The 24,409-nt window shown below is 41.2% G+C and overlaps 1 protein-coding gene across 1 annotated transcript in view; it reads right to left on the bottom strand.

Annotated features, from left to right (window-relative positions):
* The window catches only part of MDN1 (MDN1, midasin homolog (yeast)), a gene marked incomplete at both ends in the record, with an annotated part of 55,922 nt that overhangs the window by 11,440 nt on the left and 20,073 nt on the right, over positions 1-24,409 (bottom strand). Inside the window, 27 exons of the mRNA XM_010152606.1 lie at positions 237-556; positions 1,503-1,638; positions 2,321-2,464; positions 2,691-2,860; positions 3,811-3,952; positions 4,174-4,311; positions 4,434-4,595; positions 4,964-5,136; positions 5,363-5,509; positions 5,859-6,085; positions 6,913-7,392; positions 8,624-8,739; positions 9,797-9,902; positions 10,774-10,900; positions 12,726-12,872; positions 13,040-13,199; positions 13,875-14,070; positions 14,261-14,334; positions 15,249-15,358; positions 15,629-15,775; positions 16,928-17,052; positions 17,751-17,845; positions 18,074-18,169; positions 18,775-19,010; positions 19,997-20,270; positions 21,180-21,341; positions 22,848-23,544. Coding sequence (XP_010150908.1) covers positions 237-556; positions 1,503-1,638; positions 2,321-2,464; positions 2,691-2,860; positions 3,811-3,952; positions 4,174-4,311; positions 4,434-4,595; positions 4,964-5,136; positions 5,363-5,509; positions 5,859-6,085; positions 6,913-7,392; positions 8,624-8,739; positions 9,797-9,902; positions 10,774-10,900; positions 12,726-12,872; positions 13,040-13,199; positions 13,875-14,070; positions 14,261-14,334; positions 15,249-15,358; positions 15,629-15,775; positions 16,928-17,052; positions 17,751-17,845; positions 18,074-18,169; positions 18,775-19,010; positions 19,997-20,270; positions 21,180-21,341; positions 22,848-23,544 — 5,107 coding nt within the window. The remainder of the gene's footprint in view (positions 1-236; positions 557-1,502; positions 1,639-2,320; positions 2,465-2,690; positions 2,861-3,810; positions 3,953-4,173; positions 4,312-4,433; positions 4,596-4,963; positions 5,137-5,362; positions 5,510-5,858; positions 6,086-6,912; positions 7,393-8,623; positions 8,740-9,796; positions 9,903-10,773; positions 10,901-12,725; positions 12,873-13,039; positions 13,200-13,874; positions 14,071-14,260; positions 14,335-15,248; positions 15,359-15,628; positions 15,776-16,927; positions 17,053-17,750; positions 17,846-18,073; positions 18,170-18,774; positions 19,011-19,996; positions 20,271-21,179; positions 21,342-22,847; positions 23,545-24,409) is intronic.

The following is a 24,409-nucleotide window of genomic DNA, read 5'->3' as shown; positions in this document are numbered from 1 at the left end:
AGGAAACAGAAGGCCAAGGAGGTAACAGGAATAAAGATGACAAATACACCCGTTTAATAGTGAGCATCTCTCTCATCTCAGCGAGCATTATCACTAACATCACACCTACTCAATGTCAAATTTGTTGCAGGGTATCATAGAACACACCTATTTAAGTCTTGTATAAGATAATTAAAAAAACAAAAAAAACCAAAAAAACCCAAAAAAACCCCAGACATTTATTTATTATTCTCTACCTGAGGCTGAAGGCCTTGGTCAGCAGCAGGGATTCCCTTATCTTCAGCAGCTTCATTTTTTTCCTCATCAGGTGGTTGTGACTCCTCTTCATCTGCTGCATCCTCAGTGTTTTCTGCATTTTCTTCTTGATCGTCAGCATCTCCGTCCCCTTCATCTTCCTTATCCTCTTCCTTATCTTCAGAGATGCCTTCTTCAGCCGGTTCTGCATCTTGATCACCTCTGTCTGTCTCACCAGCATCCTCTTCATTCTGTTCTTCTGTCTTCTCCGCCTCATTTAAATCAACAGGTTTCTCGTCTACTTCAAAGGCATTCTCTTCTTCTGGATTTAAAAACGTAATCAGAAAGGTATACAAAACTTTCAGCCAAGTAGAGAGACAATATTACAGATATTTGGAATAAAACTGATCAGCCCATCAAAAAAATCTTAACAAAACCGTCAAAAATTCTATACATGGGATCTGTGCATTTCTGTAGCAGATAATTTCTTTGAGTATAACTAACAATACAGCAGGACTAATTCCTATCAAGTTCCTAACTCACTTAATATTCTTGAGGGTCAGTTGACTTTAAGTGCAAATGGTTATAAGTATCAAGGAAAAGAAACCACAAAAGCAACCAGACAATAAAATAAGGAGCTTCTAGCTTAGGGTGTAGTGTATCATTTGGGTAACACGAGAAAGCCTGCTCCACAGCATGTGGGAAAGGGAGGTAAAGGATAATGCTGTAATGTTGAGTTCTTTCTTACCTGGCATGCATTGGGAATCCTGGTATTTTGATACAGAGAAGTGAATTTGCAGCTTCTTGTTACACAGAATCCTACCACCACCTGTCGTCTTTCTACAGAGAAAGTGAGCTCAGTAGAATCACAGGATGGTTTGGGTTGGAAGGGACCTTAAAGATCATCTAGTTCCAACCCCCCTGCCATGGGCAGGGACACCTTCCACTAGACCAGGTTGCTCAAAGCCTCATCCAGCCTGGCCTTGAACACTTCCAGGGATGGGGCATCCACAGCTTCTCTGGGCAACCTGTCCCAGTGCCTCACCACCCTCTCCATGAAGAACTTCTTCCTGATATCCAATCTAAACCTCCCACTTTCAATTTAAACCCATTATCCCTTGTCCTGTCACTACAGGCCCTTGTAAAAAGTCCCCTCCCAGCTCACATGTAGGCCCCTTCAGGTACCGGAAGGCTCATTATCTGACCGTTCCTCTGTATTTCCATCTGGCTTTCACCTGGGAATCTGCAGAGAGATTTTTCAACTGTACCTTCATCCTCCTCTTCCTCATCACTCTTCTCATTACTCTCCAGGTTCAAATTATCAGGAAGGTCCAAAGGTTCGACTTCAGGCTGCTTTTCTTGCTGGCCATGATAGGGATCTACTTCATTGTCATCATACTCGCGCTGTCAGCAAAAGAATGAGGGCAAAAAGTAACAGGCATGTAGTAAGTGGGAGGAAAGGGAAAGATGAGAAATAAGATATGACTGAATTTTCCAGGACACAGAAATACTGGACACAATATCACATTCTGACTGGTTAAAAATTAATTTCCAATGGTACACATCCTCATGTATAAAAAGCAGAAAATGATTAATTTCAGCAAATGCATTTACATAAATTGTTACTTCTTCAAAACAGCATATTTTTGTGTTCAGAATCCAACTGTCCTAGCTGAAAGACTCCAAACAGAATCTGCCCTCTTGCATACTGCGGAGAATCTTCAAGCACACTGTATACAGATTTTTTGGGATGAGTCCCACTGACTTAAGATGTTTCTCTTTCTACACACAAGAGAATAAGAATTTTTAAGCTTGTCCATCAATGCATCAGTTCAGTGTAAAGCCTGTTTAGACAGCCATTAAAAGTTCAGGTTAGTTAGTGCAAACAAAAAAATCTTTCTGGATTATTGATCAGAAAACATACATATAATGGATAATGTGGTTTATTTTTAGCTCTGAAACGAACAAACTTTTTCAATGCATTTCCCTATTAAATACAGAGTATTTCAAATTCTCAGAAACACAGTGTGAGCAACAGAATGTGGTTTAACAGCAAGATACTCTGTGCAGTCCAAATAGTTTTTACCTCATCAATTTGTTCATGTATTTTCTCTTTGCTTTCACTGTCCTCTTCTTGTTGCTCTTTTTCCTCATCCTTGGGAGGCTGTTTTTTATTATCCTTGTTTCCTGTGCCCAAATTGTCGTCTTTTGCAACGAGCTCTGAATCCTCCTGTTAACCAATAAATTCAAAAGAAAACTCAATTATGCTACCTGCTTCTCGAGGTCTGAGGGACAAGACATCTCCTACTGAAAGACGACAACTCTAAGTTACTTGGGATATACTCAATTTATCCCTTTCCAAGACCAAGAGCCATGCAAGTGAGTTTGCGGTCTATGTCACATCAAGTTAACAGTTTAATTCCTTTTGATATTCTTCCCATCACTTTTTTATTCACCTCATCCATTCCTGGTCCAGTTTCTTCCGTTTTACTACTGGCATCTTCATCATCGTCTTCATCTTCATCCCCCCAGAGCCTCTCATCCAGTTTATCATCAGCTTCAGCATTATCAAGATTTCCCATTTGCTTATCCAGCTCCTCCTCTTCATCAGAATTTTCATCATTTTCTGTGTATGGTTGAGAAAGTTTCAATACAGAAGAGATAAAGTTAACTGTTTTTATTCAGAAACAACCCAGCAGCAATACTTGCACCTGAATCTCATCACCCTATGCAGTTGAGAGATGTGAAAAACACCCCACACATGCACTAACACCCCAAAGGGCGGGGTCATAATTATGTGGTTCGGAGTGTTCTCTTGGACATACAGACACACGTGGCATCCCCTCCCTCAGACGAACAAGTCCCATTTACAAAACTTGGATGCATTTAAACTCTCTATTCCTTCACTGCTCCCTCTTCCATTTTCGATGTTTTTGGCATTACTGTGAGGGGGAAGATCCATTCCACTTCATCTGTTTATTAGTTTGGGCATTTCCCTTGTTGTGCAGATGAATCAAACCTCTGACAGAGTGCCAAGATTAGGAAGTAGGTTAACACTACCGTAATTTACAAGCCACATTAGTTTCAGATGTTCAGGCTATTGCCTTTTAAAGCGAAGACCTGCTACCTTTCGGGTGAGTGGCAACTTGAATGAATTTACCAAACGTAGCTATTTTTTCCATTTCAAAAAGGTAAAGTGAAATTATTTTCATTGCTTAAAACATTCGCAGTAGCCTCATTAGTGATGTTCAGAAGTTAAGTACAGCCGTATCCTCAAGTGTTCTGTTGAACTTCAACAGCTCCACAAAGGCAGTGACTAATTTCAAAATTTGTCAGCTCCCAACAGGAAGAAAGAATCAACTCCATTCCAAAACCACTACAGTGACAGAAGACCGACAGTATTTTCTTTGCACACCTCTCTGCATTCACAGTAATGCTTTTCAGTATTCATATCCCAATGGCACTGCTCTATTAACACTGACTTTTCAGTATATGCTTCACTATATAAAAGTATCAACCATTATTGGACTGATCTATAATATTTCTTGTAACTTTGCCATTGTGGAAGGACCAAACCTTTTTTCTCCTGTTCTCCATCATGCATTTTTCCTTCAAAGTCTTCTGACATTTCAATTGCATTGTCTTCTCCTTCAATGTCTGGTTTAGAATCTTGATCCTCTTTCTCCTTCTCTTCACCCTTTTGAAAACTGTCTTCTATCTGAATTATTGGTAAAGCCAAAAGTTAAAATGGATCTTGCCTATATATTAAAACTTCAAGTACCACAACATTTATAAGCTTATATGCAGACAGAAAAGCCAACCTAAATAGGAGACTGAAGACAACTTCATGTTTCTTTTACCTGAAACACCTACAAAATGGATTTCTAGGGTTCTCTTTAGTTTTACTTTAATTAAAGAACAACCACCCCAAAGACTTACCTGATCTTCACTTTCTATTTTGTCGCTCACATCCTTCTTGCCTTCCCCATCTCCAATACCACCATCCTCGTAATCATGAAACTGTGTTGCTCCCTCTCCAGCTTCATCTTCAAGTAATTCTTTTGGAAGACAAAACCCCTGCAAAGGCAAACAGAAACTCAAAACCTTCTGTAGGAGTGAGTACATCTTTCAGCTTAGTTTCACCTTAAGACTTTCGCCACCTTAAATATATGCTTACCATATATCCACGGTTATCTCACCTTTTGGGCAAGCTCTGTAAAAATGCTGGTTAGAACGGAAAGCAATTTTCCGGTACTCCTGTGAGACGCCAGTGAAACAGTGAGGTAGAACAGGATAAGGTCTGAATACTTGCAGAGCATGGGCTTTAGGCGCACCAGCAAAAAGCAGGACTGGTTGAAGCACTGCGATGAAAACCAAAGAACAGTGGTCAAACATGGTTATGCACATACTGAGATGCACCTCAGAGCAGGGGATGATGGAGACTGAAAAAACAGATGCTCAAACCAGATCAGAAAGCAGGTTTAACTACAATTTGTGAAGTTTCCAGAGCTTTTTCTGGATTTTCACAAAAATTAAAACTCTTCCTTCTTACTAAAGGGACATCTGGCTTATGCACTACAGACAAGCACCTAATATTGGCCAAATTTCTCATGTTTCTAGTTGCAAGGTAGTGGACAATGAGACACAATGCACGTTTAACCACCAGAGTTCACAACTCCAGATCTTCTGAGACCTCTAAGCCAAACACTCTTGAGAAGAACAATTCTACCTGATGTCTATCCGAAGTGTGATCTTCCCCATAAGATTTCAGGTCCTCCAGGAGTTCTGAAACTGCTAAAATTGTTTTCTGCACATGCAAAGAATCCAAGTCAGCAGAGAGGTCTTCATCCAACAGCTTAGTTATATGTCCTGCTTTAATCACATCAAATGAAGCTGGGTCCTCTGCTTGAAATACATCAAAATACGGAGACCAAGTCAGACATTCTAAAAATGTTACAGCAAGCAACCTAGAAATATCCATCCTATCTTAAATACATACCTTCTATTAAAACAGCAGTTTCCTTGTGTATTGGTACCTCTGCTAGACACACAGTTCAAGGACTTTTTAGGTCTGCATAGTTAAAAAACCAAGCTGCTCTCTCCCCCCTAGGTAAATTAACAAACTTACCATTTTCCTCTGCAGATTTTTCTTCCTCTTTTCCATCTTTCTGTTTTTTCTCGACCAAACACTGGATGGCATACAGAACAACACGGATAACAGTTTCCACTTTTGCCGAGAAGTGCTCCACAAACTCTTCATCTGACTGCTGATTTCCTTTTGAACACATCAAGTTACAGGTTACTATGTTTCCCCTATGCAAAGGGCATGATTAGCACTATTTTTGGCGTTCGGTAAGCAATTTTTACCACATAGCTCTATTAAAATCTCCTTGCTAAGCCTGACCTACAACTGTGGTGTAAGATCTGTTATCAGCGGTGACTAAGGAGAGGAAAAACAACCCCAAACTTTACTGCACAACTCAAGTATGGACTACATTTTGCAATTTGAATTTCAGCAGGTGTCTCTGGATACCTGAATCAACATGTATCCATCTTCTGCAATAACAATGATTTTTTGTATCTTCAGCTAGATTACAAAACGGGCAGAGAAGAATTGTCCTTACCACTGCAATTTGACATGGAAGCAAGAAGCTGTGTTCTCCAGGCCGTGAAGTCTGCGGATGTATCATTAACAACTTCTCGTATATACTTTAGGCTCTTGATTAGGGCCATCTGATTTGCAGCTTGACTGTCTTCCCCATCTGGAAGAAACAGGGACTGTACGCCTTGTAACTGAGCTGAGACTTCCAGCAAACAACTCACAGCTGATGTGCAAACTTCAAAATCTCTCCTGCAACAAGAAATACCGCAATACTGAAAGAAGAACAAACACTCCAATTTAAGACTAAACCTTTTCTTGGGGCAGGGATGAGAGGAAGGCAGCTGATCTCCATCTTGTATTTACTAAATAAGAAGTCTGACAACAAGCAAGTGTGCCACTTATACTCACCCTGTTTGAAGGCAACAGAAATTGAGAGGCATATATAGTTGTTGTTGTAATTATTATGAAATGGGCTACAGAGCTCTTAAAAATTTCTTCATTAAATTTACATTTGAAATTCACCTCATCAACTAAGGAGCTACAGGGATGAAACCCCAGGAGATCAAAGACACTAAGAAGCTGAGACAAACCACCTCCTTTGTGACTTGTCAGGGGAGGGGAGACTTTTTGCCAGGGCCTGTAGTGACAGGACAAGGGGTAATGGGTTTAAATTGAAAGTGGGGAGGTTTAGATTGGACGTCAGGAAGAAGTTCTTCACAGAGAGGGTGGTGAGGCACTGGAACAGGTTTCCCAGAGAAGCTGTGGATGCCCCCTCCCTGGAAGTGTTCAAGGCCAGGCTGGATAAGGCTTTGAGCAACCTGGTCTAGTGGAAGGTGTCCCTGCCCATGGCAGGGGGGTTGGGACTAGATGGGCTTTAAGGTCCCTTCCTACCCAAACCATTTTATGATTTGTCTAAAAAGCCAGGCACTGCATTTTGCAAGAAAAATGAACAGAAAGAAGCTTCAAGAGCACCTAAACACACTTAAAAGTATGTATGGACAAACATTTTCAAGATGACTTCATCTTATACGAATGCACAACACCCAGATTCAATTTCATCCGCATGTAGAACTCACCAGGAATAAAACAAGGTCTCACGTGACTGTTGTCTTATTTTGTCCACTTCTGCTTTCATGGCCTTCACCTTAGCCAGCATTGCAGTCAACTGTGTACTGAGCTGCAGCCACAACTGATCCTTATTTCGCATCCTGCATCCAGGAGGCAGCTGCTCAATTGTTACTGGAGACAAGTATTTCAGCTCTGAGGGAATTAGGTCAGGTATTCCCATAAAAGCATTTCCCATTTCAGGTCCTGAACTCTGAAAGACGTTTGTTTTGACATCTGTCCTTTCACCATCACTGCACTTGGTTAGCTCTTCTTTAGGGCAGCACTGTATAAACCAAGACAGCTCCTCCAGAACCACCACGCACTGCATGGAAAGTTGCTGCAGTCTGTCAGTCCAGTGTTGAATGCTGCCCTGAGGAGGAAGTGCTACACCATATTCTTTGTCAGCAGTCAACCTTGAATCTATCTCTTCTATGCAACTCAGGAGGTTCCTGGGTAAGAAGAAAGAAGGAAAAGTTACAATTGCTGAGCTTTATGTTATACTTCCCTTTGAAAAGCTCAACCTTCAACAAAGTTCATAAAAGCTCTAGACACTATGAACTCAGTGGAAGTCAAACTTCTGGAAAAGCTGAAATGATAGTCCTTTTTAAAAAACATTTTTCTTAATTATTGATTTTTTTTTTCCCCTCTCCATTGCATATGTCTGAGTTGTCTTGAAAACAACTTTGTGAGATTTCTCTCATTATAAACTCCTGGCCTCATACTACAATATTATTCATTTTCCTCCATTAAAAAAACCAAATTAGATTCTAACACACAACATTTGTTCTCTCAAGCACTGTGTAAGAGTCGTAACACCTGACAGATCTGATCTGCAGTGAAAGTCACAGCAATTCAGGTAAGTAAAGTTTCACTCTTCCTGCAACCATCAACCACTGTAAAACAACTGCTGGAGGCTTTGTGTCCTGGGCTTTTGGTTGGTTGGTTGGTTGGGGGTTCTTTGGTTCCCTTTTCCAAGTTTCCTAGGATTAACAAATTTTGCACCACTAATCTCCAGTCTAGGTTTCCTTCCCCATGCAAAGGAAATATGACCCAACTTCAGAAAGCCTTATGGATTACAGCAGTGATGGGCACAGACATGCAGAACAGTGGAGGTTGCAGTGGAACTGATGAGTCAAGCAGCAGAGTGAAAAAAAATCACACCAAGTACAGAAGATCTTTTTTTTTTATGATTTTGACATAAGATCTAGTATCTCCCACCTTTCCAGAACTTTTCTTTGTAAGCTGTTGAGTTTTCTTCATTTTGGCTCAAAGTGCCATCCAGATGGTTTGATTCGGAGCAAGTAAGTTAACAACTTGAGCACAGTCAAAATTAACTTACACCAATACCAAATGAGAGAGATCTAACAATCTATAGGTTTAACTTTGTATTTAACTACAGTAATTATTGTATTGTCTTCAAGTAGGCCTAACTTGTTTTTCTGAAATTGTTTGCGAGATATTGGCTGTCATGACAGGATACACAATATCTAACACCACTTTTGCTCTTGCTCCCACCCCTTCAAAACCTTTTCTACGTAGGCTTAATTGAGGGGAGGAGAGGCATGGGAAGTAAGGGCAAGAACTTTATTTTCTTCTACCTTATCTTCCATTTTTCTTCAACTGAATTGCTTACTGTCAAACTCCTTACCAACATTCACATGCTAGGAAATGCAAAAATACCTCAGTAAGATCCACTGTTCTGACAGCGCAGTAAGAGACCGTCTCTGCCTGACAAGCATCTGCATGAGGTGTGCGGTGAATCCTTTGCATCGTTCAATGCTGCCTAGTCCAATCTCCTGAAGAAAACAGATACAGACAAAGTGGGAACAGTTAGATGAACAAGCAGACAACAACAATCTCTGTGCCTCCATTTAATGTCACTGGGCAGGCTGAAAAGTTGTGGTTTAACTGAAAAAGTCTTTAATAACTGTAACTTTTGTCTATGTTTTAAGTTTCCCCATTTTCATTTTTCTACATCTTCCATATATCCTGCATACAGTTTCATTTTCCAGTAGCTTCTGCAACAACAGTCATTAAATGGCACTCTACTTAAGCAGTTATCAGAAACCTAGTTCCAAGAGTAAAGCTACCGTACACAAATGATTAAAATCTCAAGAGATACCAGCCTAAATATTTACAGTCACGACCACTGGTAAAACCAGTTCCACAATTAATTTTACTCGATTTACTGACAATCACTTTCACTCCTTTCATTATAAACAATCCTATTTTAAAGTTTAGAGTAAGTGTTCACAACAGAGCAAAAGTGATCTCAGCTAGGTTCCGTTATTTATAGCTCTGACATTTGACAAGGTTGTGTTGTAAAGAAAAGGGTGAAGCATGGTGAGAAGATAAGCATCTGCAAGAGATCCCTTTTTCCTGGAAGACTGGAAAAGTGGTACTGATTTGGCAGAACTCATTTGTTTTGTCTACTGCTTTTAGACTCATGTTTAAGCAGAGAAATGTATTGTCACTTCTTGTGTGTGGCACAGGCTCCAGTTATGCCCAATTACAAATCTCAACTGATTTTTTCATGAGCACCAACCGAACCTGGTTTTGTTTTCTTAACAAGCTTTAATTCAGCATTTCCAGGGCTTGTTTCACACACAAAAAGTAGCAATTTGGGATCTGTTAGGATGAAAGACACTGTACATTTAACAGATTATTAAATTGGTTCACTGAACAGATATTGTCCAGTCATAAAAAACCAGGTTTTGGAAAGCCCCATTGCATGACTGGCCTTAAAATACCCTATTTTGTATCATACTGCAGAATACAGCATTTCAGCATTTCAAATGCTCAGCTGGTAAAGTGAAGAAAAGTAGGATTTCTACTTTTATTTTGGTGGTTTACCTTGGCAGGTGCTAACATTGCTGTCTGAAGTCTAGAGTGGCGGGCAAGTGACCGATAGAAGTACTTCTGGCATCCATCCCAGGCAGAAGAAATCTCTGTCAGGAATCTGAAAGAGCAGAAAACGGTCCGACACTGAAGGTATGTACTTTCCGTACCTCGGCACACTGGAATCACCAGGTCAGCTTCTCAACCTAACAGATTTGCTTACTATTTGTTATTTTGCAAATGATCTTATAATTCTTCATTTTCTCCACAAGTATTCTGGTCTTAAGAAAATATTTTATATTTTGCAGCTATTGCTTAGGGTTTATTTTAAAAAGCAATCTTTTAATGTCATTTAACACTTAAATAGTGATTTTTTTTTTCCCCATACCCCAAATGCCTCTTGATAAGGGATGCCTGTATTTTGGACTTGATGAAAGATACTATAACCTAAACCCTAACATCTGAGAAGAACAGTAACCAGCATGTCTCAATGACAACTGCTGTCAGAAAACCAAGAAAACCACCTAAAAAGGACAGCTTTCCTCTAGGCAGGTTTTCCCAGAAATGCCCACTTTGAGGTCCACGTATTTTCTTCTCCTGGAATATCCCTTAGTCCTTGAAGACAAAACAATTCAGTAATGCCTGTAAATTGCAACTCACTTTCAGTAAAACCGTTAGCAGTTTACATTTTAATATGATGCTTGCAAAGCATGCCAGGAAAAGCTGGGCAGGGCAGGGCTAATTCATAGAAACAATGAAACTGAGAGTAGAGTTGTCAAAAGTGCAAATTAAAACACCCCTCTCAGTTGTACGTGCCAGTACAGTAGGTACAGGTTTTTCAAACTGAGAAGTAATGGGGGAGGAGAAAGGAATATCTAAAATCTTAAGGGAATTACATTCCAGCAATTTCAGTCTAAATCCACGTGCAATAAATTCTATACATCGTAACCGCAATTCATACGATGGAAGGGTTAGGAATACTGTGTACATACGTGGCATCCAGGTTGTGTGTACAGTTTAGTAAACCCAACGCACTACGCAAGTCCAGTGGGCGTAAGTAGAGTATTTCATGATAGTCTTTAGAACGGGACCAGGACAGACCTTTCCGGTATGACAAACCTGGAATGACATTTGAACACACATCCTTTTATGCCCTCATTCTTTCATATGAAGAGTCACTCATACAGTTGGCATTGGGATATAAAACTTTTGGATATAGGTTTTTTTTCTCCCCTGATGCCGTCTCATTTTGAGAAGTCTTTGAACGTGTTGCAGGTTTTATAATGCAAGAACACACCGTCACCTAGCTACGGCTAAGCTACACAGCTGAAGTAAGACAGAGACAGACCAGCATGTATAAATGAGGTTGGTGGTGGTAGCCAGGAGAAAAAAAAACCCCGAGAAGTCTTGAACCTGTAAGGCAAGCTACAGCCAGCCTTACAGCTCCATCCCTATAAACCCCAGTCTTAAGGCTGTTATTTTAGCTATTTTTAAAACCGGATTAAAACTTGCTCGTTTCTCTCAAAACAATTAAAACACTTCTTTCAGAGTATCTTGAAGCACAGACTAGAAGAAATACTCATTAGCCGTCTAGGTTACAATGCCATTTTTCCAAACAAAATGGAGAGCAAGTCTTAACACCAACACTTTTCACTTCTCCAAATCTTTAAGAAAGCTGAGTTCAGGATCATCACCTTATTTTTAAGACATGGCTGATGCATGAGGAAGGTAAAGGTGCCACCTGAAATCAAAGACAGAGCCCAGTATTCAAATCCCACGTGTTAATTAAGTCATCCCACTATGTCAACCCTCCAGCACAAACTTTTTAGTAGGGACAAACTTTTTAGTAGTGCCTGTAGTGATAGGAGAAGGGGTAATGGTTTTGAAGTGAAAGAGGGTAGATTCACACTAGATAGAAGGAAGAAATTTTTTATGATCAGGGTGGTGAGGCACTGGAACAGGTTGCCCAGAGAAGCTGTGGATGCCCCATCCCTGGAAGTGTTCCAGGCCAGGCTGGATGAGGCTTTGAGCAACCTGGTCTAGTGGAAGGGGTCCCTGCCCATGGCAGGGGGGTTGGAACTGGATGGTCTTTAAGGTCCCTTCCAACCCAAACCATTCTGTGATTCTCAACTTCACTGGGCAGCAACGGCAGATATTCCTCTGACAACAGTGGGTAAAAAAATGCCAAATACAGGAAAAGTGTATGTGCGGCAAACCTCCCACTTACTCGCTTCAAAAAGAAAAGAAAAAAAATTGGCAAAGTTAACTTAATTTCTACTTCTGGCTACGACTTAGCAGAATGCTGTCAGACAGCTGTTTATTTAACAAGACTGTTTACTTCTGCTTGTTTCTAAACAGCTCAGTGACTAAAAACAGTTGATGAATAATCTAATGTAACACCAAGAGAAAAGGCAACAATTAATAGTTTGGGTAAGTCCTTTGCATTAAGACTAGCAAGGGGAGCAGTGGGGACTGGGCTGCCAAACAAGGTGCCTCCAAGGATTCCCATCCCTAGACCATTCAGTCCCCATGGCTCAACCACACCTCTGACAGTCTGTCAATCGAGAGACGGGCTCTCATTCCAAACAAGCTAACCTAATTTCAGTTCTGAATCAGAGAATGGATACAAGATACTGAGTTTCCCTCTTATTTCTGAAGGCTGGGCAGTGACTTCTGACTGGAGGTACAGTAGATTTCTGCTTCAGAAAAGCTACAGTTGTACATCTAACGGGATGGAAGGAGAAGAGAAGGTGTTTGAAAGGGCTAACACACCAGGCCTCACAGTCAAGGGTTGAGGAAAAAGAAACTGAAATGCTTCTAGTATTAGTGGCTCTATAACTTCAAGAACATAGTATTATGGTGGGTTGAGATGTATTGGAAGAAGTAGTAAAACCCTTAAGACCTTGGTACTTGTAAGCCAAGCACAGTTTTATTCAAAACTCACCCGTTTTAGCAAGGCTTTTAAAGAGATCTGACAAAGCCCGTTGCTTCTGCATCTGAATATGCTTTGCCTCCGACTTCTGCTTCTCCTTATCTGCTGTCTGATCGAATGTTAAACTCTGCAGTTCAGCTACAGAAACAATAACACCACCTGTACAGAAGACAGCAGGGAAAGATAAGAGATGTGAAAATTTAACACACAAAGCAGCCATGGGAAGATGGTCTGGGAAGGAACTATATATCTAACAATTTTTCCTGATTTGTGCCATTCATGTTACAGAGGTCAAGTACGGTATGGAAATCACAACAATACTTCACCTGTGAACTGCTCAAGATCTTCCACCAGACTTAAGAATGAATTATTTGCTGTAACTGTGGTACACATTTTCTTCATTTTTTTAGTAAGCTTAGGCAGACGATACTGAAGAGATTCCGTATGAAATGTAATGCCATCCTGACATTCTTCTGGTAGTCCCCTCTGAGGAAAAAAGGGAATGAAACAGTCCAACTGAAACATATACTCAAAGCTGTCTTATTTGACCATTAAGAGTAAATTGCTGCAAAACCAAGTGTTAAATTCTGCATTTATCCGAAACCCCCAAACACGCCCATGTTTTCAACACCTGAGGAAGATCACAATATATGCGTGTCAGGCATGCATCGTTATTTTTGAAAACATCCAAACAAACAGAAGATGCTACGATCATACTCTTAGGTGTTTGTCATGACCTGTTTCAGAGGTTCTCAGCTTCCTCAGCCTACCAAGCTTGAAGGCACAGTAAACTAAATCACTAATGCCCTCGGGGAGCTAGATAAGAACACCATCACTTACTTTCCACCAGACACAAATCCAGCAACAAATTGCTGAAGGCAATGTTCAAGCAACTTGGAGATGAAATGTGTAAGTGCTATCTTCTCCATATTAGAGCACAGATATTGTGCCAAATCAATACAGAACAGGCTTGTCTTTCCATGCAGCACTCCCACCCACCTGCAGCGTTTCGTAACACTGAACACAAGTAAGACCAGAAGGTTGATATATTCATCACATTTGACACTTCCATAAGATTTTTCTGCATAAATCAGTGAAATGCAACATATAGACAAGACAGAGAAAATATCCTTTATGTGCAGAGAATAAAAGAAGAGTCACCTTGGCAACATCCGTTCCAGAAGACAGAATTTTTCTTAATGCGTTGTTCAGCATCTGAACTTTGGTTTCTTTGTTCTCAGATTCTTCCTGCTTTTGCAAGCAATCCAGCTGCTCTTCCTTTCCAATTTCCACCAAGGCAGGCCGACATGGCTCATCCAGGACAACTTCAAACTTCTTCATGAATTTAAACAGGGTCCTAATTACCAGAGGAATGCAAAAACGTTTCTGGGTTTTATAATCCTCGAAATTCCTCAGATGCTAGAAATAAATGCTTCCACTGTGTTACGAGTCATAAGATACATTCTTGTATTCAGATTTAACATTTTAGACAAAACATCCAGAAGGAAGGTTCCAAATATGAAACTTAATTCCAAGCTCTGAGTTACCTGCGTATTTTTTCAACTGATTGTTTTATAGCCCAGAAGCTGACATCGTTCCACTTTGAAATTTTCACAAATTCCTATTAGGAAAAGATAATAATCAGTGGGATTGCTTATATAGATACAATGAATTATTTGCATATAAAATAGTCATAGAATCACAGAATGGTTTGGGTTGGAAGGGACCTTAAAGACCATCTAGTTCCAACCCCCCTGCCGTGGGCAGGGACACCTTCCACTAGACCAGGTTGCTCAAAGCCTCATCCAGCCTGGCCTTGAACACTTCCAGGGATGGGGCATCCACAGCTTCTCTGGGCAACCTGTTCCAGTGCCTCACCACCCTCTCCAGGAAGAACTTCTTCCTGATATCTAATCTAAACCTCCCCGCTTTCAATTTAAACCCGTTACCCCTTGTCCTGTCACTACAGGCCCTTGTAAAAAGTCCCTCCAGCTTTCTTGCAGACCCTAAAAACAGAGCTAACAGACCCCCACTACCACAAATTACGCAGTCAAGTTTCCTGCATTTGGGGAAATTGCAGGGGTCAGCAAATCCAGAGTGCAAGTAATGAGCCTCGTCCTGGGAAAACCACCATCCTGATCATGGTGTCTCCCCTGCCAGGTAAGTATGATCTTTAAAGCTGATCTGGTGGTCTCATATGCAAGAAATTTTAGTAAATAAGCAAATTACTGCATAGGCATGTTATTCTATTAACATGTGTTGTTCATGGTAAAACTGCTGCATAGCCAGATGTTACGAAATCCAAAGGGGCTTCACTACTGGGTAGAAACCTCCATGGCTAAATGGGACTGACCAAACATTAAAGACTTCAACCGACCCCCCACCTCAAAAATAAACTCATGTCAATGAAAGTGTGAAGCACAGTAGGGATTTCGGTGGCCAACAGAGCGAACTCAACATACGAACTCAAACAATATCTGCTCCACTCTTCATTTGATTAGCTCAGTGTATTGTCCGAGCGAAGCTTCCTTTTACCTTAAGTTCCTTTTCTATAGGTTGACGAAGTTCAGTGATTCTGGCCTCAACACACTCTGAGAACTGCTTATAATAATTGTACAGATTCCACAGGACGCTGCACAGAGTGTCTAGAAGGGACAGATAATAACAAGCTTCTTTTAAAACAGCATATTCTTCAGTATCAAGAAATGCATCCTAGGGTTTTTTTTTTTAATCGTGAAGCTTAGTGACACCAGAAGACGAGGTAAACTGACCAACACAATTCTTTATGAGAGCAGGAAAAACAGCAATGTAGGGTTGTGTGTCATCTATGAGCTTAGTGGTCTGTTGGCAAAGTCCTGAACACCTGATGGGCAGGTTGCTGTGAAGACTCAACACAAGAAATGCCAACAGCTTACCCTTTTCTGCTACTTGAGGCATCAGCAACACATGGCAGTGGAAAACCAGTAGTGCTTCAAGTCGTGCGTGAAACTCTCCCAGCGTGGATCCTTCAATGAATGCTTGTAGTGTGCTGACCAGTGTTTTCAGATCCATTTGCTCAGTTTCTGAACAATGCACCAGAAATTTAGAAGGAAAGTGGGAGAAAAACGAACAAAAAACCCCCTCTAACATGAAAATTGTTGTCCATTCTTCGTAAACTTCCAACTACATATCAGGTCTCTATGAGGAAAGGTTCAAACCAGAATAGGAAACAGGTGGTGTGTTGGGGGGGTAGAATTCTAATTTAATAAGTAAAACCAACACCAAACTGAAGAAAAGAGATGAAAGGCAGCAGTAGACAGTGACCGAGGAGGCCAGCTACACGTCCAGTTTCAGAGTGCATCAAATATTTAAGGAATACTTGCTATTCTTTGCGAACTAATGGCGCCTTTTTTTTTTTGTCATGATGAGCCATACCACAAACCAGCCAATGATTTTGAGGAGTTAAGGAACTGGTAGTAAGACAGAAATAATACTTAGAAGAATCTGGTAGAGAACACAGTGCCCTTAGAGCACTACATCCATGGAAAAAGACATGCTGTCCACTTGGGGATGGAAAATAAGCCAAGGATCTGAAACTTGTGAAGTAAGTGCATTAGCCAATCATGCGACTGGAAGAACCCTGCCTCATGCCAGAGGATGCTACTTTAATCTTTACAATTTCATTAGATTTTTGGGAGGCAAGGGACTGAGAGCTGTATTTTATTTTACGTAATGTAAACACCTTCAGACAGACTTGCTAAGATCTGTATACACCAAAACGTACTTACTATAGGAATTCTTTAGGCTTTATACAGAACGTTAAAAGCAGGTCAGCTGGGATATGAATTATCCTATGTGCCGTTATAAAAATGAGGTGCCTTTTCCACCTGCAGATGGAGGCCTCCTACCCTCCAAATCTGTTGGAGATGTCTGTATGTGCATGATATACAGTTACCACAGCTCCACTTTCTTTTAGATGCTTTTTACAGACATCTTTTTAATTTACACCACCTGCAGTGATGGCCTGAGAGACACAGCTGGCTCCAGAATTAAATAGCAAGTGAAGTTCACTCTAAAGAGAAGACCCTATAAAGTCACAGAATTGATTGTATGGCAAAGGGGACGAGAACTACACGTGAAAGTGCACTGTCAAACTCTGGCATTTAGGACCTCAATTATGCATCCTTAGTAACTGCTGAAACTGCATCACACGTTCATCTAAGGCCAGCACTTACCTTCTGTGTTTGCTTCCGTCTGTTCCTGAACATACTTCTCAATCATCTGATAGATGGAGAACCAGTGCTTTGTGGATTTCTCTACGTGCTGCTTCATAATATTGTCCAAACTTACTGACCAACATCTGGAAACAGTAAGGAAGGGGAGGAGAAATAAAAATTAAAGCAAAAGTACTCTTGTTCTGGTGCTCAAACTACCCACACAAGCTTTACTCTCTGTTTCTACTAAAGGAAAATTTCATGGGATGGAATAATCTGCACAGATGCTTAATATACACCACCAACTCTTGAGGATCATTGCTTTGCCACTATTATTAAATATGAGAGAAGAAATGGAGGAACTAGAGAGGGTAAAACAAAACCAGTTCCAGCCAGGTTGAAAAATTTCTATTCACAAAGTTTGAGGTAAGACTTGTGGAATTCCTGATTGTGACATACTATGGTTATAAAAACCATATATGGTCTTAGCAGGAGACCAGGCAATAATTTTTAAGGAAAATTTAATGGGGGTTGTTAGACAAAACACTGCAGGCTTAGTAAACCCTAGGATGAAAAGAGGAGAACACTGGGAAAATATCAGGATGAAGTACTGCAATTATTGCTGAAGCATATACATCGGGTCACCACAGGCTGGACATGCTCATTCTGAGCCAGTACAGCTGCTAGATGGGGGTTTTTCCCCCCCACATTCTTACTAGGACAGCCATACACACTCACAGAAGCATGTTTCATCATGAAGGCAATTCTGCATTGGAATGCGTCTCCGTATAAAAACGGAAGCTTACAGTATCTAAGAAAGGCAGGTGGGAAGAACAGATCTTACTTCAACTCCAATCTACGCCACTGAATAATCAGTTGTGTAACCAAATCAAGATGTTTCCGCAAGGACAAAGCTCGACTAGCATTTTCCTCCCAGTCCTGGAAAAAAACAAAACAAGTTCCTTTTTATACAAAGCCAGAAATTAGTCTTTGCATGGCACAACTCATGCAGCACTCTGGATTACATTCCTACTCCTTAAACTTATGGCATGGAGCAAGCCCATTTCCCAGATCCTGGACAGCAGGCAGCTTTCAGTTGTCACGGTACCAATATAAATAAGGAAACATAGAAGAGAAAACAAAAGCTTCCCTTAGCTCTTTTCTTACCTGTGCCTTTGCAAGAAGAATTTCCAAGCCGTTCAGGAACTTTGAGAGAGGACTGGAGAGTGGAAAACTCCGGATTCTGTCCATCACAACTATCAGCTGCAGAATAAAAACCAAGAGTTCAATCAGTATTAAGTGATTTTCCACAGAAGCAGTCACCAAGTTAATTTGTATTAGCATAACCCTCCTCCACAAGAATAATCTTTATTTATTTTAAACTGCTTCCTAATTTTAGTACAAACTCAAGTGAAGGCCAGCGCAGTCAGGGAAAGGAGCACAAATGACCTAATGCAAAGAGTTCCAGTTGATTCTGAGTTGGTGCCTCCCTCTAAGAAATATAAACCTGAGGACCATACAGGCCTGTAAGTGGGCCCAAAGATACCCATTTTAAAACACTAGGAAAGAAAGCATTTTTGAAAAAAAAAACAGGAGCCCAAACAGCAAAAGAATCTGTGAGGTGTGGCAGACTGAAGATTGCCTAAAGCTGTACAATCAGAGTAGGCAGTGAGTATCACTTAACATTTCCTAACTAAAATAGAACAGCTAATAGTACCCAATGCCTCTTAGGAAGAAACCGGTGTGACTTCAACACGTCTGTGTAAGTAATACAGACAGCGTCCATGCATATCTATGCACATATTTACACACAAATTCAATACTAAAACGCTTCAGTTTTTCCCAAATGTTTATTGAGGTGGCTTTACCTGCACAAGTACTGGATGCTCCGGCCATTCCTGCAGTAGCCCATTCACTTCTTTAGCAAAATTATCAAGTACAGGTTGGCACTGTCGGACTTGCTGAATATTAGGATGCTGGTAGAAGTCATATGGGCCATCCTGCTGCAGCACAAGATCTGAAGTTAATTCCTCAAAAAAGGTATTGTGAAGAAGAGTGCTAACTAGAAGTTGGCTTCCCAAGAGACTATCGTTCATTTCAGCACCTAGGAAGCAAAAAAGAAGGAAGACATCACACATGCTATTCATTACTTTTTCAGTTGAGTAGATAAAGTGTGTGGTTTTGGGTTTGGTTTTTTTTTTTTTTTACCCTGAATCTCAAGCCTTAGCATGTTACGTATTACAAGGATCTAAGAACATTCCACACATAAGCAATAAGACAGGAGTATGGAATAGAAAAAGACATACTTAAAGTTTGCATTCTCTGTTTAATCAAATTTTTGTATAAAATCAGCATCCTAAAGGTGGGCTGTGATCCCGTCAGAAGACCACAGTTTCTCTGTGCATAAACTCCCATCAAGGAGATATTTACTACAAGGTTAGTTGCAAGGCTTTGTGAAAAAAGTAATCCAACACGCAAAATAATCACACATATTACTTTAGTGTTCATAACTGAGGTGTAAGTTACACTATAAACAGCAGCCCTTATCTGCCTCTTCCTCCCTGCACACATACACATTTATGAGATTAGATTATTTGCAGTGTAGCTCTGCTTTGAAAGGCAATGATCCTGAGGTCCCACACATCATTATAACGGCTTACACATCAAGTGTGCCAAAATTCAGGGTTAATAAAAAAAACCTCAACACCTCTGTATTTTTTTTTTAAATTGTAAAAGCTCCATTTAAACCAATTCTTATGAACTTAACTGCAAATTTCAGTTTCTCAACTTCTGCAAGTGCACCATCTTCTATGGGATTATGCAGATCCAAGTGATCAAAATTTCACTTAGAGTATTTAATTTATTCTTAGATGGTGTTGGTCTTATATATTAACAAATGGAAATAAACACGACCCATAAAAATAAAAGTCAAAGCATTCCAGCCATACAATTCTGAACATGGGGCAAGAAAATTTGGTTTTGTGCATCTTTCCCATAACAGGTCTGTCTCCTGCCCTGCAACACGATCCATTTGAAAGAAGTTATTACAAAGCTAAACCTGCACATCTGAAATATTGCTGCCAGTCTTACCAATTAAAGGATAGAACTGCGACACCATGCATGCCCCAGTCTGGTAGCAGGAAATAAAGGTACTGAAATAATGTTTGGCTTGATGAGAAGGCAGGGTCTGTTGATACCACAGGGATCGCGCAAAGTTTAAGCATAACTGCCGATGAACCGTCATGACTGTTTGCATAGAGCTCCTGGACAAAAGGGCTCTGTCAACTTCCAGCTGCTCTTCCAATGGATCTTCCGTTTCCATTTTTTCTTCTAGGCTTGGCTGAGCTGTGATATCTTCAAAGTCCTGCAAATTACATGATAATCAAAATCAATGATAACTTCTTCCTTTAAGGCCTCCCCTCCTCATCTCCCTTTTCACACTTTTTTGGCATTGCAACAATACGGCCGTGATGTGGAACTGGCACTGTAGAGATACACGGTGCCCCACCACTCAGATGTCAGCCTGCAACGGAACACAGGCGAACAGAGCAACCCAAGAGTACAACCACAGCAGTGCAGCGATCCCTGACAGCTGGCAACTGAAGCTCTTCCAGAAAAAGCAGCAGCCGTCCCATCTGCTGATAAACCACCTCGATGCTGTTTGCTCGCTTGAAGACCCCAACTGCTACACCCCAACAACACCACGACACACACAACCGTTCTGTGGATTTCCATACTGCAAAACGTTCCTCAGCAAGACCCCAACTGCTACACCCCAACACCACGACACACACAACCGTCCTGTGGATTTCCGTACTGCGTAACGTTCCTCAGTGAAGACACACTTCAAAAGCCATTCAGTGACGCGGGCCAGTTAAATCTGAACAAATCTCACAGCTTGCTTTAACCAAGATCAGCCTTCTTCACAGGTAATGAAACCTCACAGACCGCCTTACCTACATGAATCAAATTCCAGAATTTTACAACAAATAACTGATGGCAGTGTCATTTGGTGATGTAACTTGGGATTATCCACCCAAACCGCAGTACAGTTCGAGTCTGGAAACTAATTCCAAAATCTTTCTAGAACCAGAAGGTAAAATAAACTAAAAAGCACAGTGCTTAATACCTTTCTATCAAGACCTACCCCACATTTTTCTTCTGGGTGAAGGAAAAGCTTTTATTCCTCATCGCATTTTACGTAAAGCATGTATTTTCAGGAGCTACCTTCAGACATAATTTTTGTGTTTCTTAACTGAGTTACAGTTGTTACCTTCTCGTGGAAAGGAAATCTCCTCCTAAATTCTTCTTCTTCCTCCTCTTCTTCACTCCGCCCTTTCCCATGACTTTTACTTCTGTATCTGTACAGACTGCGTTCCATTGCCTCCTTCTCTTGGGCACGGCGTTCCTGTTCATCCCACTCATTTACAATTGCCTACAGAAACACAGAGCAGCATAACTTTACACAAGTTAATGTTTACAATCACCTCGTATTTCATCTGCTGTGGCCAGCAGGTCGAGGGAGGTGATTCTGCCCCTGTACTCTGCTCTGGTGAGACCCCACCTGGAGTGCTGCGTCCAGCTGTGGAGCCCTCAACATCAGAAGGATATTGACCACTTGGAGCGAGTCCAGAGGAGGCCACAAAGATGCTCAGAGGGCTGGAGCACCTCTGCTATGGGGACAGGCTGCAAGAACTGGGCTTGTTCAGCCTGGAGAAGAGGAGGCTCCGAGGAGACCTCATTGCAGCTTTCCAGTATCTGAAGGGGCACTACAAGGGTGCTGGGAGAGGACTTTTTACAAGAGCCTGTAGTGACAGGACAAGGGGTAATGGGTATAAATTGAAATCAGGGAGGTTTAGATTAGATATCAGGAAGAAATTCTTCACAGAGAGGGTGGTGAGGCACTGGAACAGGTTGCCCAGAGAAGCTGTGGATGCCCCCTCCCTGGAAGTGTTCAAGGCCAGGCTGGATGAGGCTTTGAGCAACCTGGGCTAGTGGAAGGTGTCCCTGCCCATGGCAGGGGGGTTGGAACTAGATGATCTTTAAGGCCCCTTCCAACCCTAACCATTCTATGATTCTATGATCTCGTTTGGTTCTTTCCTCTTCTGCAGTCTGCAACAGCACAAATCAAAGCATCTGACTTGAAGGAAGATTTCTCAATTGTCCTCTCAACAAGCCAGTGAGTAAAAAGCAGAGGAAACAGCAGGCACAAGTGTTTGCCTGAGTTTTAAGTCTCCTTTCTTACCATGTTATAAAGAAACTCTCTACAAAGTTTGGTTTTAGGTTTTTTGTGCTTTTCTGGGTGGTGTTTTTTGGTTTTGTTTTTTAATAAGTAAAACCTTTGATGACCATTACAGGCTATAAATTTATGCCTTGATAAATCCAAACAAGTTAATACAGTCTTTTAGATTATGTTAAAATTATCTTTTATAGATTAATTGGGTAAAAAGAAAACCCAAACCAACACAACAGGAAAAAAAAAAGAAAATTTTAGGATTATTATACTGACAGTTATCCAAGTAGAACCACAGAATGGTTTGGGTTGGAAGGGACCTTAAAGACCATCCAGTTCCAATCCCCCTGCCATGGGCAGGGACACCTTCCACTAGACCAGGTTGCTCAAAGCCTCATCCAGCCTGGCCTTGAACACTTCCAGGGATGGGGCATCCACAGCTTCTCTGGGCAACCTGTTCCAGTGCCTCACCGCCCTCTCTGGGAAGAATTTTTTCCTGATATCCAATTTAAATCTACCCTCTTTCAGTTTAAACCCATTGTGTCTTGTCCTATTACCACATGCCTTGGTAAAAAGTCTCTTTCCGTATTTCCTACAAGCCCCCTTTATATACAGAAAAGCCATAATAAATTCTCCCTGTTGTCTGTCTTGTACAGGGAACAAGGTAGTTCAGTGGAAGAATCCTGGCCACTGCCATTCTGACATTACCTGACACAGATGTCTAAAAAGCTGCAGAGATTTCTGGTCCATCTCTCCTCTGGATAGCACATGGCATCGAAGATGCAACAAAGCATTCACTAGGAGCTGTTCCAGAGTGGGGCAAGGCTGCTCCACTCCCTCAGATTCTCCTTCCGAGCGCTTCAGAGAAAACTTCTTCAGTCCATGAAGGACCTCAACCGAATTCACCGAGCACAGATTTTCTGCACGAGTTAAGTAAGTGGGGAAAGCCCGGCCAACAGAAGGAAACGTCAACAAGGAGGTGAGGAGGCTGGCGAGATCCTCTGGGCGCACAAAGCTTTTGAGCGCCGCATAAACTTCCGAAGCCACTAATCGCATGCCGTGCTGCAACTGTAAGATGGCAGCTTGCAGTGGAACGATGGCGTCAGGGAACGCAGCGTACTCCTCTGCCAGGTGCTTCCTAAACTGATGGTGTGATTGCTGCCAGGATGCTTCTTCACGTAACAGGTTTTGTACTGCCTGGAGTGACCGAGGTCTGTCCCCACGGAGGAACTGTAGAAGGCGGGCTAAAAGATCTTGGACTGAAGAAACCCGTGCTATGCTGTTGATGTACTGGTGGGCCTCCTGGTATAAACAATCGTATGCTGGAGCTGGAGGCCTGAAGGCCTTTTTTCTAGAAACGCTGCTTATTTGCTCCTTCAGCCTTTGCATTCTTTCATGCAACAGTCTGTTAAAAAACAACATTGACCAGTTGAGACATATATAAATGTTTATATGCTTATACATATCTCCAACATAGCAGTTATATATATAGATTCATCAGCAATATGCTGCTAGTTTGTGTGAAGCAGCATACAAAGGAAAAACCAAGAAGCAACAACATATAGCCTACATCAGCAGTTCTCTTCTTTCCCCACCCCCCTGACTTCAAACAACTTTAATTAATTTTCTTGCTTGCTACCTGACAGCTCTGAAAGCATTAAGGAAAAAGTAGTAGTGCTGGAGGCAACTGGTAGAGAAGCCATCAGAACTTCCTTTCAATGACTATAGGGCACTTTAAGCAATAGCATAGAACTACCAGATTCTCTACATGTATAATGATGAAATGGAAAACTTCCATTAATAGTGGAGAATCATGAGTACAACCCAGTTTTTATCTCCATGTACAGCGAACGCTTGGAAATGTACAGAAAGGAGAAATCTCTGTTCACTTAAAATTTCTTCAAGTTCCTCAGATTAAAAAAAGAAAACAAACATACCAAACCCCCAAAACAACGGCTACAAATTCTGAATGTCAACTCTATGTGGTAAGCACAGCACCATAGGCAAAGGCTGTTGCTAAAGTACACATCTGGAGATTTCTACCCAGTACTACCAGTCCCAGAATTCTGCAAAGTGGCACTGGCACCTACCGAGGCCTTGAAGAGTTACAGCATCAGGTACACATTCCCTTCCATTTCTATCTATGGATACCATTGTCACATTTTAATGAAACTACCATTATTTAGACTATGGTTTTACTTTCACTTCTGGGCATAGCTTCATTTTTATCAAGATATGAAGGCCACTGCCTTAAGCGTTGTATTTACAGC

The sequence above is a fragment of the Eurypyga helias genome, unplaced genomic scaffold (assembly GCF_000690775.1).
Source record: "Eurypyga helias isolate BGI_N326 unplaced genomic scaffold, ASM69077v1 scaffold285, whole genome shotgun sequence".
In the NCBI taxonomy this organism is placed as follows: domain Eukaryota; kingdom Metazoa; phylum Chordata; class Aves; order Eurypygiformes; family Eurypygidae; genus Eurypyga; species Eurypyga helias.
The sequence above is the reverse complement of the archived record's forward strand: the minus strand, read 5'-3'. Positions and strand labels throughout refer to the sequence as shown.